At 46.7% G+C, this 12,370-nt stretch overlaps 1 protein-coding gene across 1 annotated transcript in view; it reads right to left on the bottom strand.

The window, feature by feature from the left end:
• The window catches only part of LOC139574878 (SH3 and multiple ankyrin repeat domains protein 1-like), an 86,633-nt gene that overhangs the window by 58,657 nt on the left and 15,606 nt on the right, over positions 1–12,370 (bottom strand). Inside the window, exon 2 of the mRNA XM_071399856.1 lies at positions 836–1,369. Within this exon, the coding sequence (XP_071255957.1) occupies positions 836–1,318 (483 nt within the window). The 5' untranslated portion in view covers positions 1,319–1,369. The remainder of the gene's footprint in view (positions 1–835; positions 1,370–12,370) is intronic.

The following is a 12,370-nucleotide window of genomic DNA, read 5'->3' as shown; positions in this document are numbered from 1 at the left end:
GACCAAAGTGCAGCGTGGTACGTATCCATAATACTTTTAATCAAAAATGAATACACGAACAAAAACAACAAAACGACCAACGAACAGTTCTGACAGGTGCAACAAACACTAACCAGAAAACAACCACCCACAAACACAAGTGGGAAAACAGGCTACCTAAGTATGGCTCTCAATCAGAGCCAACGATAGACAGCTGCCTCTGATTGAGAACCATACCAGGCCAAACACATAGAAACAGAAAACCTAGACCTACAACATAGAATGCCCACCCACATCACACCCTGACCAAACTAAAAATAGAAACATACAAAGCAATCTACGGTCAGGGTGTGACAACTGCTGTGAAGAGTTCAAAATGTAAACCCCCAGCATACTCACCAACAGTTGAACTGGACGTCAGTGGTTGTATGAGGGGGAAATAGTGACTGTCTGTTTGATGGAAGTGTGAATGGGGGTGGTCCTGAAGGTTGGTTATGAGGTGTGGTACTGACTGTCAGTGGTCATAATGTTTGTGTTTATTGATGCCAGTGGTTGCTATACGGATGTAGGATCTTAATTTGATCACTGTTTTGTTGCTGAGAATTTTTCTGCGAGGCAGAAAATGCAAACTTATGGTGTATTTGAGATTTAACAAGGCTTCTAAAGTTTGTCATTTCCACTTTGACATTTCAGACTTGATTTTCCCGAACGAAAAATGTATCAACTCCATTAATTATGATCCACATAATAATTCACATTTCCTGTTGCTGCAGGATTATTTTCCTGCTGTAGCAAACTGGCTCAAATTAAGATCCTACATCTGTAGGGGTGGTACAATAGGTGTGATGTCACTGACCGTCTGTTTGATGTCGGGGATGCCGATGCGGAACACCATCATGGCGATGTGGGCGTCCTCTGACGGCGCCCTGCTGGAGCTATGCTCTCTCAGCCTCTTCTGCTGCTGCTGCTGATTGGCCGGCTGTTGATGGGTGGGTCCATGGTTGGACGAATAAGGGTTTACTGTGTGCCCGATGTTGCCGGGTCGTATCTGTCTGTCTCCTGTGGGTCGTCCAGCCATTTTGCCTAATTGCCTGTGCCCCTCATCCCTGCCTCCTCGTGACATGCCTCCTCCTCGCCTGACTTCCTCCACTTCCTCTTCCTCCTCCAGCTCTCCATTCTCCCCATCTTCTCCCTCCTCATCACGGTCATCTTCCTCACCCTCCTCTTCTTCATCTTCCTCCTCTTCCTCGTCCTCTGCCCCAGGATATAGATGTCTATTGTTTCCCAGCATCCTTTGCTGCTCCTCGTCACTGGAGAGGGGGCTGAGCGGCATCGTCATGGCGACAGGGAGGGTGGCACAAACGGCAGCGGCATCATTCCCCGAGACTCACTGAGGAGGAGAAAGGAGAAGAGGAGAACCATGAAAGGTCAAAATAGAGAGACAGAGAGAGGGAGAGAGAGAGAGACAGAGAGAGAGAGAGAGAGAGAGAGCGTTCCAAGGACAATCCTAAAAACTCAACCAGCAGCCCCAGTGTCTGTCGGGGTTCCTACACTGTTTCATGTCCTGACTCTGGTCACTATGGGAACAGACTGACTCCTTTCATACTGCCTTTTCACTGTCACCATGCGCTGCCATTTCATCACAATTTATTCTTCAACACCTCCCATATAAATATCTATGCAACAGATCTTCCACCCTGCTCTATATAGAGTAGACATACATAATACTGCCCTGGTAGCCAGTGCCTATACTACATCTATAGACTGACTGAGTCCACACTGACTGTTATACTGTTAAGAGCACCACTGAAACTACAAACATTAAACTACTACTGCAAACAATACAATATACACTGTAGACTACCTCTACACACTCACCCATTTCACTAGACTAGAACACTTCACAGTAGCATGAAACACAGTCTTCAACCTCACCTCTCAGAGTGGAGAGAACAATTTCAGAGCGTCTGTGATGTACCTCGTGCTGCAGACAGTGCACTACAAGCTGGAGAGTGTTCAGGTCAGTCCCTAGTGGATACTAGGCAGCATTGCGCTCTGTGAGTTTCAGCACTACTCCATACAGGACAGCTCCCCACAGCTAAAACAGCATGTTCAAGTGGCCCCACAACACAATTCACACCAGCTGAAGAGGATGAACCCAAATTGTGAAACTAAGCCTGCCCTCCTGACATCTAGCACACAGCACACACCCACATCAGTTACAATACAACACAACTATATCAACAATGAATACCCAGAAACAAAGACAAAAAGAGAGATAGCACTGCCAATAAAACTGCCTAAACTGTGATGTTTTATCTCTGGGTGCTCATTTAAACGTTCATTTTGAAAACATCCAATATCCTGTCGCTCATTGTGTTTGAGCTATTTCACTTTGAATGCACCCAAGCATAGGAGAGTAATGAACTAAATTGAAAATGGAGTGTGTAAGTGTGTGTGTGTGTCTAAGATGGCTGAAAGACACAGGGAAGAGAGGGGCCACTGTGAGAAAAGATGTTTGACACCAGCTCCCAGGGCTGTTCCCAGAGGACAGTGAGTGACAGCAAATACCACTAGCTGTCCTCAGAGAGAATGAGAGGAGAGGAGAAGACAATATGAGAAAATGAGAAACCAGAGGGTGGGAGAGAAGGAAGATTTTAGTATGAGAGATGGTGACACATTGTGCCAAAACAAAGCCATGGAGTACATGGAAGTACACATGACATAGGGACAAATGCACTGAGAAACGCAGATATAATATTTCTCATGGTTCTTTAACCAGTGTTAAAGGGTCACGTATTCATGCATCTCAGCCTCCTCACTAATGAAGAGCACAGTGCAGCTGAGCTGACAGGCCACAGTAGTGTTACAGCAGACCTGGACAACACCACACAGTAACACTGTCAGGTAGCAGAGATGACAGAGAGACTCAGAGAGAGAGGGAGCAAAAATGAGGGCGGAAGACAAAGAGAAGGGGGTATAGAGACACAGGAGAGAGAGAGAGAGAGAGAGTTATAAGTTATAGACAGAGAGACACATGGGGAAGGGCAGAAAGAAAGAGAGAGCGAGAGAGAGCGATGGAGAGAGAGAGCGAGAGAGAAAGAGAGAAAGAAACAGAGAGAGAGAAAGAGAGAAAGAACGAGAGAGAGAGAGAGAGTAAGAGAGAGAGAGAGAGAAAGCGAGAGAGAAAGAAAGAAAGAAACAGAGAGAGAGAAAGAAAGAGAGAGAGAGAGAGAGAGAGAAAGAACGAGAGAGAGAGAAAGATATTGGGGGGCTGGTGGAAGGACACAGAGATGGCATCTAGGTTGGAAGCCTGACAGAAAGCTGACTAACTGGGAAAGTTAGAAAATATAAAATATGATCCAAAAATATATTTTGCATAGTGCTGAGTAATCAGAGATATTGAGGAGAAGATAGAAGAAGGGAGCAGATAGGGAGGAGGCAATAGGACACTATGGAACGGGGGAGTTGAATGGATAAAGAGATAGAGAGAGAGGGGAAGAGAGAGAGAGAGAGAGAGAGAGAGAGAGAGAGAGAGAGAGAGAGAGAGAGAGAGAGAGGGAGAGAGAGAGAGAGGGAGAAGCTCCAGGGTTGAGGGTAGATAAATACAGAGGATTAGTTTCAATAGAGAGCTGAGGATTTGGAACAAGGAGACAAGGACTGGGAGCCAGGAGAGAGAGAGATCATTGTAGAAAGTCAGATAGAAAGAGGAAAGGAACACAGCAGATCTGATTAGAGAGACGGAGAGGGGAACAAGGCAGAGGAGAGAGGACAGAGAGGATGAGAGAGACAGAGAGGATGGGAGAGACAGAGAGGAACAGGGAGATATTGGGGAGGAGAGGCAAAGGTAGAAAAAGGAGGGGAGAGGGCTGAGAGAAAAATACTGAGAAAGGAAGCTGAAACAGACTGTTGAAGTGGAAAACTGAGAAAAGAAGCTGAGACAGACTGTTGAAGTGGAAAACTGAGAAAAGAAGCTGAGACAGACTGTTGAAGTGGAAAGGAGCGTGAAGAAGGCAGAACAGGGAGCAGGAGGAGAAGAGACAGCAGGAGGTGGACTGGGGTGAGAGGGCAAAATAAAAGGGTTGAAGGGGGCGGACACGAAAGGAGAAAAGTGAGCGGTTAAGTGGAGAAATGCAAGGAGAATATGTTAATTTAGTTTGAAGAGAGAAGTCATGATGAGTCACACATAATAGGCCTTAATGAATGTATCCTGTAGAGAAGAGATGGAACAGAGAGATACATAGATTAGATATTTCCTATAAGCGACAGAGATCTTTCCCACTGCGTATCTCCTCTCTACAGACTTCTCTTTCAGCACTCTCCTTGGAAAGCTGCAATTTAGTTAAGGGTCACGTCGTACCTTTGACTGTCCTCCAGGGAGACAGAGTCAGACTGACTGGACTTCCTGCTGATCAGTGGGGTTGACTGACCCTCTCTATCCTCCCCCACAGTCCATCTCCTACTGAGAGGTAGTGTCAGTGAGATAAGTCAGATTCTGTGTGGTCCTTAGTGGTTCAGCAACGGTTCAAAGTTGTTCTGTGAGCCAGGATCATAACATGGGTCACACTTCCGTTAACAGATTAGATTGATATAGTGCTTACAAGTGGTCAAAGTTCTTTACATCCACAGCCAATGTGGATCCAAAGCCATGTCATCTGGTCTGTAATGTCCCACCATCATTGTCTGTGGTGAGTCATTTACCCTCCACCAATCAATCTCTCTTGCTCTCTCTCTCTCTCTGTCTCGCTCTCTCTCTCTCCCTCTCTGTCTCACTCTCTCTCTCTCGCTCTCTCTCTCTCCCTCTGTCTCGCTCTCTCTGTCTCACTCTCTCTCTCTCTCTCTCTCTCTCTCTCTCTCTCTCTCTCTCTCTCTATGTCTCTCTCTCTTTCAGCCTCTCTTTTACTGTATGTAGGACAAAGTGTGTATATAGATAGATATTTTCAGTGTCTCGGTCCCCAGGAAACTTCACTGGGAAACTTCCAAGGAACAGATCGCCCCACTTTCAGGCCACTAAACTAGAGCGGACCATTTCTCTCCCTCCCTCCCTCTCTAGCCCCTCCCTCTCTAACATACACACACACACACACACATATGCACACACGCACACAGCCAACCATATGTGTCAACTTTGACCTTTCTGATACAGTTCCAGCATGAGTAAGGGCTAATTGGGAGCTAATATAATCCTTCTCTGTCAGTTCTGACCTCCGGCCTTCTGCTACATGTCATCAAACTGTCACCCAGGAGGCCCCGCCCACAGGAGACTAAGGTTAGATAATGCTGTTCTTTTCCCTACAGACAGCGATCACACACTCTCCCTACAGACAGCGATCACACACTCTCCCTACAGACAGCGATCACACACTCTCCCTACAGACAGCGATCACACACTCTCCCTACAGAAAGCGATCACACACTCTCCCTACAGACAGCGATCACACACTCTCCCTACAGACAGCGATCACACACTCTCCCTACAGACAGCGATCACACACTCTCCCTACAGACAGCGATCACACACTCTCCCTACAGACAGCGATCACACACTCTCCCTACAGACAGTGATCAAAAAACAATGACTAAACACTCCCTCCCACACAGTTATGTTAGAAGGAGGGAAGGTGAATATTCATAAATTACATCTCTCCTTCCAAGCATAATATCTCTGTCAGGCAACAGTAGCAGAACACATGGAAAGGATTCAGCAATTCAGCGCTTTGGGAAATCCATAAAACAATAGTGAACACCCCTACAGTACACAACTGATGGGTGGATGAAGAGAGAGAGGAAACCACAATCTGTACCTCCTGAGGCTCAACACTGACCTCCTAGTCCATTTAGTTAGTCAGGTGGACTACTACAGTACGGCAGTACATTCTGCCTGTTACCCCCACATTCAATCTAAAGATGTCACAGGAAACAGTGTGAACAGGCTCAGAGTGATGACCTCATTCACAGCCAGGCAGCTCTCTCTCTCTGCTGCCTATTCCAGGAGCTGACTAATACCAGCTGTAGCTCCCCCTCGTCTGCCTGTTGGTCTGGAATCAGAGTGATGACATCACACACAGAGGCAAGTTCTCCCACCTGCCTGCCTGATCACCCGCCCGCCCACCCGCCTCCCTCCCTCCCTGGCAGACAGCTGTAGTGGGGACCATTATGTGTCAGTGTAGTGGAGGGGCTGATGAATACATAAAGGGTGTAGCTGTAGGGGAGGGGACTGAGGAGCAGACGAGGGATGTGAAATATTAAAGGGAGATGCTGCTCTGCTCCGGGCCTGTACGCAGGGAACAGGAGACCACATGACACCCCCAGCTCTGCCCCTCACAATAACACAACTTATGGTTTCTGAGCCTGGACTCCAAAACACACTAGCCTGGGCTGGTCCTAATGCTACACATGCTATAGCCAACTGCTCCAACTATCGTCATGCAGTACAGTACATGTTAGTAAGAGGAGTTGGCAACAGATCTGAAACTGACACCAGGTAGAACATGTGACTGTCTCTTGTCTTTGTCAGCATGATGGCTTTTGAAGTCCAAGAACAGCTCCATCAGCTAACTACACGTTGTGATGTCATCCCACTGGGACTGGACCAGAGCTGTGTGTGTGATGAGCAGGCAGGTTTCAGACAGTCTAACCAGCCCGGTGTTATGTGCTGGCTGTAATGAAACACCTGTAACTAGGGAACAGGGATTACACAACAGACTCATAGTCAGAGACAGAAATAGACAGACAGTAAAATACTAATTGAAGAGCAGAGCAGAGAGCTGGGGTGCGTTGCAAATGTCACCCTGTTTCCTTCCTAGTGCACTACTGTCGACCAGAGCCCTATGGGCCCTATGGGCCCTGGTCAAAAGTAGTGCACCATATATGGAATAGGGTGCCACTGGGGCAGAGTAGGCTGGACAGAGCTGTCATTGAGTGGGATGGGGTTATTTGACAGTTATTTGCGGTGGGTTTGACAGCTCCCTACGGTACTAGTGGCTGAATCAGCTGTTTGCACCGGTGGTATAGAGCCGTTGGGAGGCTTTTGAACAGATAAGAAAAGTCCAGAATTAAAAAAAAGTATGTGTCTGCTTTTAGTTGGTGTCTGCTTTTGAATGAATAAAGACATCCTCAACTGGTATGCAGAGCTATAGTTTAATTTTGTCTGAGACTAGAACAAACACAATTCAGTAATGATTTTCCTAATAGTCCTTAGATAATCCTTAGATATTTTTCACTTACACATCTTCTGACATGTTAACATCCTGGTCCTTAAACAAAAGGTCTGTGTTGAGACTAGTCTAATCCCATACGACTCCTATACCTTTGCTCTAGTGAATGACTCCCGTCAGGATATCTCCTTAGATAGGTTAGAGGTGACTAGTGACAGATAATTGATGAGGGAAGACAGAGAGCTGAATGACTGAACGACGCTGATTAGATCTGACTCCATAAACTCCCCCATGTAGGGAGAGACAGCATCATGTATAGTGTCCTAACCTATTCTATGTAGGCCAATCAATATGGATTCACATTCAATTACTTTTATCGCTCCCTTGCTTTACTCACCTCTCTCCCTCTCTCTTCTCTCTCTCTCTCTCTCTCTCCCTGTCTCTCTCTTCTCTCTCTCTCTCTCTCTCTCTCCCCTCTCTCTCTCTTTCTCTCTCTCTCTCTCTCTCTCTCTCTCTCTCTCTCTCTCTCTCTCCCTCTCTCTCTCTCTCTCTCTCTCTCTCTCTCTCTCTCTCTCTCTCTCTCTCTCTCTCTCACTCTCTCACTCTCTCTCTCTCTCTCTCTCTCTCTGTTGTCTTTTCAATATCCACCTTATCCTCCTATCTGTCAGCTATGTGCCACTTTTTATCAGTTTCTCTCCATTCTCCGTCTCCATCCTCTCCTCTCCTCCTCTCCTCCCCTCCTCTCCTCTACTCTCCATCCACTTTTTTCACACCTCAACTTCACCTCTTAAATGTGTTTGTGTTTTAAATCATTTAATATGCTGGAAAAGCATTTTTCTCTTTGTTGAATTATGCCTGCAAACTGTCCCAAATCAGCACGGTAGTTCTGAAAATGGAGGGGGGTGGGGTATATGTGTTGAAATACACAGCATGTGACATCATATAACCATATTATGGGTTATATGATGGGTATGCAATGTGTGTGTGTGTGTCTACTTTTCCAGGGAAAACTTTCAAAATAGGAAACCTTTAGCAGCAAGGAGAAGTAAGACTCCTGATGCATGTGTGCTCAGTGTGTGTCTCTTATGAGCACTCTGCCAGGCAGCTACGTCCTCAGCTGTTAGATCTGTGTGGTAGTCCTACATTCCTGGTACACTTAATGCCTGCATGTGGAGAGGATATCTCATACATCAATTTCCAATAATACTGCCACAGCTCAGCCCCTCCACTGTTACTATACATACTGCCACAGCACAGCCCCTCCACTATTACTATACATACTGCCACAGCACAGCCCCTCCACTGTTACTATACATACTGCCACAGCACAGCCCCTCCACTGTTACTATACATACTGCCTATAAATACTGCCACAGCACAGCCCCTCTACTGTTACTATAAATACTACCTATAAATACTGCCACAGCACAGCCCCTCCACTGTTACTATACATACTGCCACAGCACAGCCCCTCCATTGTTACTATAAATACTGCCACAGCACAGCCCCTCCACTATTACTATAAATACTGCCACAGCCCAGCCCCTCCACTGTTACTATAAATACTGCCACAGCACAGCCCCTCCACTGTTACTATACATACTGCCACAGCACAGCCCCTCCACTGTTACTATACATACTGCCACAGCACAGCCCCTCCACTGTTACTATACATACTGCCACAGCACAGCCCCTCCACTGTTACTATACATACTGCCACAGCACAGCCCCTCCACTGTTACTATAAATACTGCCACAGCACAGCCCCTCCACTGTTACTATAAATACTGCCACAGCACAGCCCCCCCACTGTTACTATACATACTGCCACAGCACAGCCCCTCCACTGTTACTATACATACTGCCACAGCACAGCCCCTCCACTGTTACTATACATACTGCCACAGCACAGCCGCTCCACTGTTACTATAAATACTGCCACAGCACAGCCCCTCCACTGTTACTATAAATACTGCCACAGCACAGCCGCTCCACTGTTACTATAAATACTGCCACAGCACAGCCCCTCCACTGTTACTATAAATATTGCCACAGCACAGCCCCTCCACTGTTACTATAAATACTGCCACAGCACAGCCCCTCCACTGTTACTATAAATACTGCCACAGCACAGCCCCTCCACTGTTACTATAAATACTGCCACAGCACAGCCGCTCCACTGTTACTATAAATACTGCCACAGCACAGCCCCTCCACTGTTACTATAAATATTGCCACAGCACAGCCCCTCCACTGTTACTATAAATACTGCCACAGCACAGCCCCTCCACTGTTACTATAAATACTGCCACAGCACAGCCGCTCCACTGTTACTATAAATACTGCCACAGCACAGCCCCTCCACTGTTACTATAAATACTGCCACAGCACAGCCCCTCCACTGTTACTATAAATACTGCCACAGCACAGCCCCTCCACTATTACTATAAATACTGCCACAGCACAGCCCCTCCACTATTACTATACATACTGCCACAGCACAGCCCCTCCACTGTTACTATAAATACTGCCACAGCACAGTCCCTCCACTGTTACTATAAATACTACCACAGCACAGTCCCTCCACTGTTACTATACATACTGCCACAGCACAGCCCCTCCACTATTACTATAAATACTGCCACAGCACAGCCCCTCCACTGTTACTATAAATACTGCCACAGCACAGTCCCTCCACTGTTACTATAAATACTACCTATAAATACTGCCACAGCACAGCCCCTCCACTGTTACTATAAATACTGCCACAGCACAGCCCCTCCAATGTTACTATAAATACTGCCACAGCACAGCCCCTCCACTGTTACTATAAATACTGCCACAGCCCCTCCACTGTTACTATACATACTGCCACAGCACAGCCCCTCCACTGTTACTATAAATACTGCCACAGCCCCTCCACTGTTACTATAAATACTGCCACAGCCCCTCCACTGTTACTATAAACACTGCCACAGCACAGCCCCTCCACTATTACTATAAATACTGCCACAGCCCCTCCACTGTTACTATAAATACTGCCACAGCACAGCCCCTCCACTGTTACTATAAATACTGCCACAGCACAGCCCCTCCACTATTACTATAAATACTGCCACAGCACAGCCCCTCCACTATTACTATACATACTGCCACAGCACAGCCCCTCCACTGTTACTATAAATACTGCCACAGCACAGTCCCTCCACTGTTACTATAAATACTGCCACAGCACAGTCCCTCCACTGTTACTATACATACTGCCACAGCACAGCCCCTCCACTATTACTATAAATACTGCCACAGCACAGCCCCTCCACTGTTACTATAAATACTGCCACAGCACAGTCCCTCCACTGTTACTATAAATACTACCTATAAATACTGCCACAGCACAGCCCCTCCACTGTTACTATAAATACTGCCACAGCACAGCACCTCCAATGTTACTATAAATACTGCCACAGCACAGCCCCTCCACTGTTACTATAAATACTGCCACAGCCCCTCCACTGTTACTATACATACTGCCACAGCACAGCCCCTCCACTGTTACTATAAATACTGCCACAGCCCCTCCACTGTTACTATAAATACTGCCACAGCCCCTCCACTGTTACTATAAACACTGCCACAGCACAGCCCCTCCACTATTACTATAAATACTGCCACAGCCCCTCCACTGTTACTATAAATACTGCCACAGCACAGCCCCTCCACTGTTACTATAAATACTGCCACAGCACAGCCCCTCCACTATTACTATAAATACTGCCACAGCACAGCCCCTCCACTATTACTATACATACTGCCACAGCACAGCCCCTCCACTGTTACTATAAATACTGCCACAGCACAGTCCCTCCACTGTTACTATAAATACTGCCACAGCACAGTCCCTCCACTGTTACTATACATACTGCCACAGCACAGCCCCTCCACTATTACTATAAATACTGCCACAGCACAGCCCCTCCACTGTTACTATAAATACTGCCACAGCACAGTCCCTCCACTGTTACTATAAATACTACCTATAAATACTGCCACAGCACAGCCCCTCCACTGTTACTATAAATACTGCCACAGCACAGCCCCTCCAATGTTACTATAAATACTGCCACAGCACAGCCCCTCCACTGTTACTATAAATACTGCCACAGCCCCTCCACTGTTACTATACATACTGCCACAGCACAGCCCCTCCACTGTTACTATAAATACTGCCACAGCCCCTCCACTGTTACTATAAATACTGCCACAGCCCCTCCACTGTTACTATAAACACTGCCACAGCACAGCCCCTCCACTATTACTATAAATACTGCCACAGCCCCTCCACTGTTACTATAAATACTGCCACAGCACAGCCCCTCCACTGTTACTATAAATACTGCCACAGCACAGCCCTTCCACTGTTACTATAAATACTGCCACAGCACAGCCCCTCCACTGTTACTATAAACACTGCCACAGCACAGTCCCTCCACTGTTACTATAAATACTACCTATAAATACTGCCACAGCACAGCCCCTCCACTGTTACTATAAATACTGCCACAGCACAGCCCCTCCAATGTTACTATAAATACTGCCACAGCCCCTCCACTGTTACTATAAATACTGCAAAAGAACAGCCCCTCCACTGTTACTATAAATACTGCCACAGCCCCTCCACTGTTACAATAAATACTGCCACAGCACAGCCCCTCCACTGTTACTATAAATACTGCAACAGAACAGCCCCTCCACTGTTACTATAAATACTGCCACAGCACAGCCCCTCCACTGTTACTATAAATACTGCCACAGCACAGCCCCTCCACTGTTAATATAAATACTGCCACAGCACAGCCCCTCCACTATTACTATAAATACTGCCACAGCACAGCCCTCCACTGTTACTATAAATACTACCTATAAATATTGCCACAGCACAGCCCCTCCACTGTTACTATAAATACTGCCACAGCACAGCCCCTCCACTGTTACTATAAATACTGCCACAGCACAGCCCCTCCACTGTTACTATAAATACTGCCACAGCACAGCCCCTCCACTGTTACTATAAATACTGCCACAGCACAGCCCCTCCACTGTTACTATAAATACTGCCACAGCACAGCCCTCCACTGTTACTATAAATACTGCCACAGCACAGCCCCTCCACTGTTACAATAAATACTGCCACAGCACAGCCCCTCCACTATTACTATAAATACTGCCACAGCACA

This window comes from Salvelinus alpinus, chromosome 1 (assembly GCF_045679555.1).
Source record: "Salvelinus alpinus chromosome 1, SLU_Salpinus.1, whole genome shotgun sequence".
Classification (NCBI taxonomy): Eukaryota; Metazoa; Chordata; class Actinopteri; order Salmoniformes; family Salmonidae; genus Salvelinus; species Salvelinus alpinus.
This window is presented reverse-complemented; position numbering and strand designations above follow the sequence as displayed.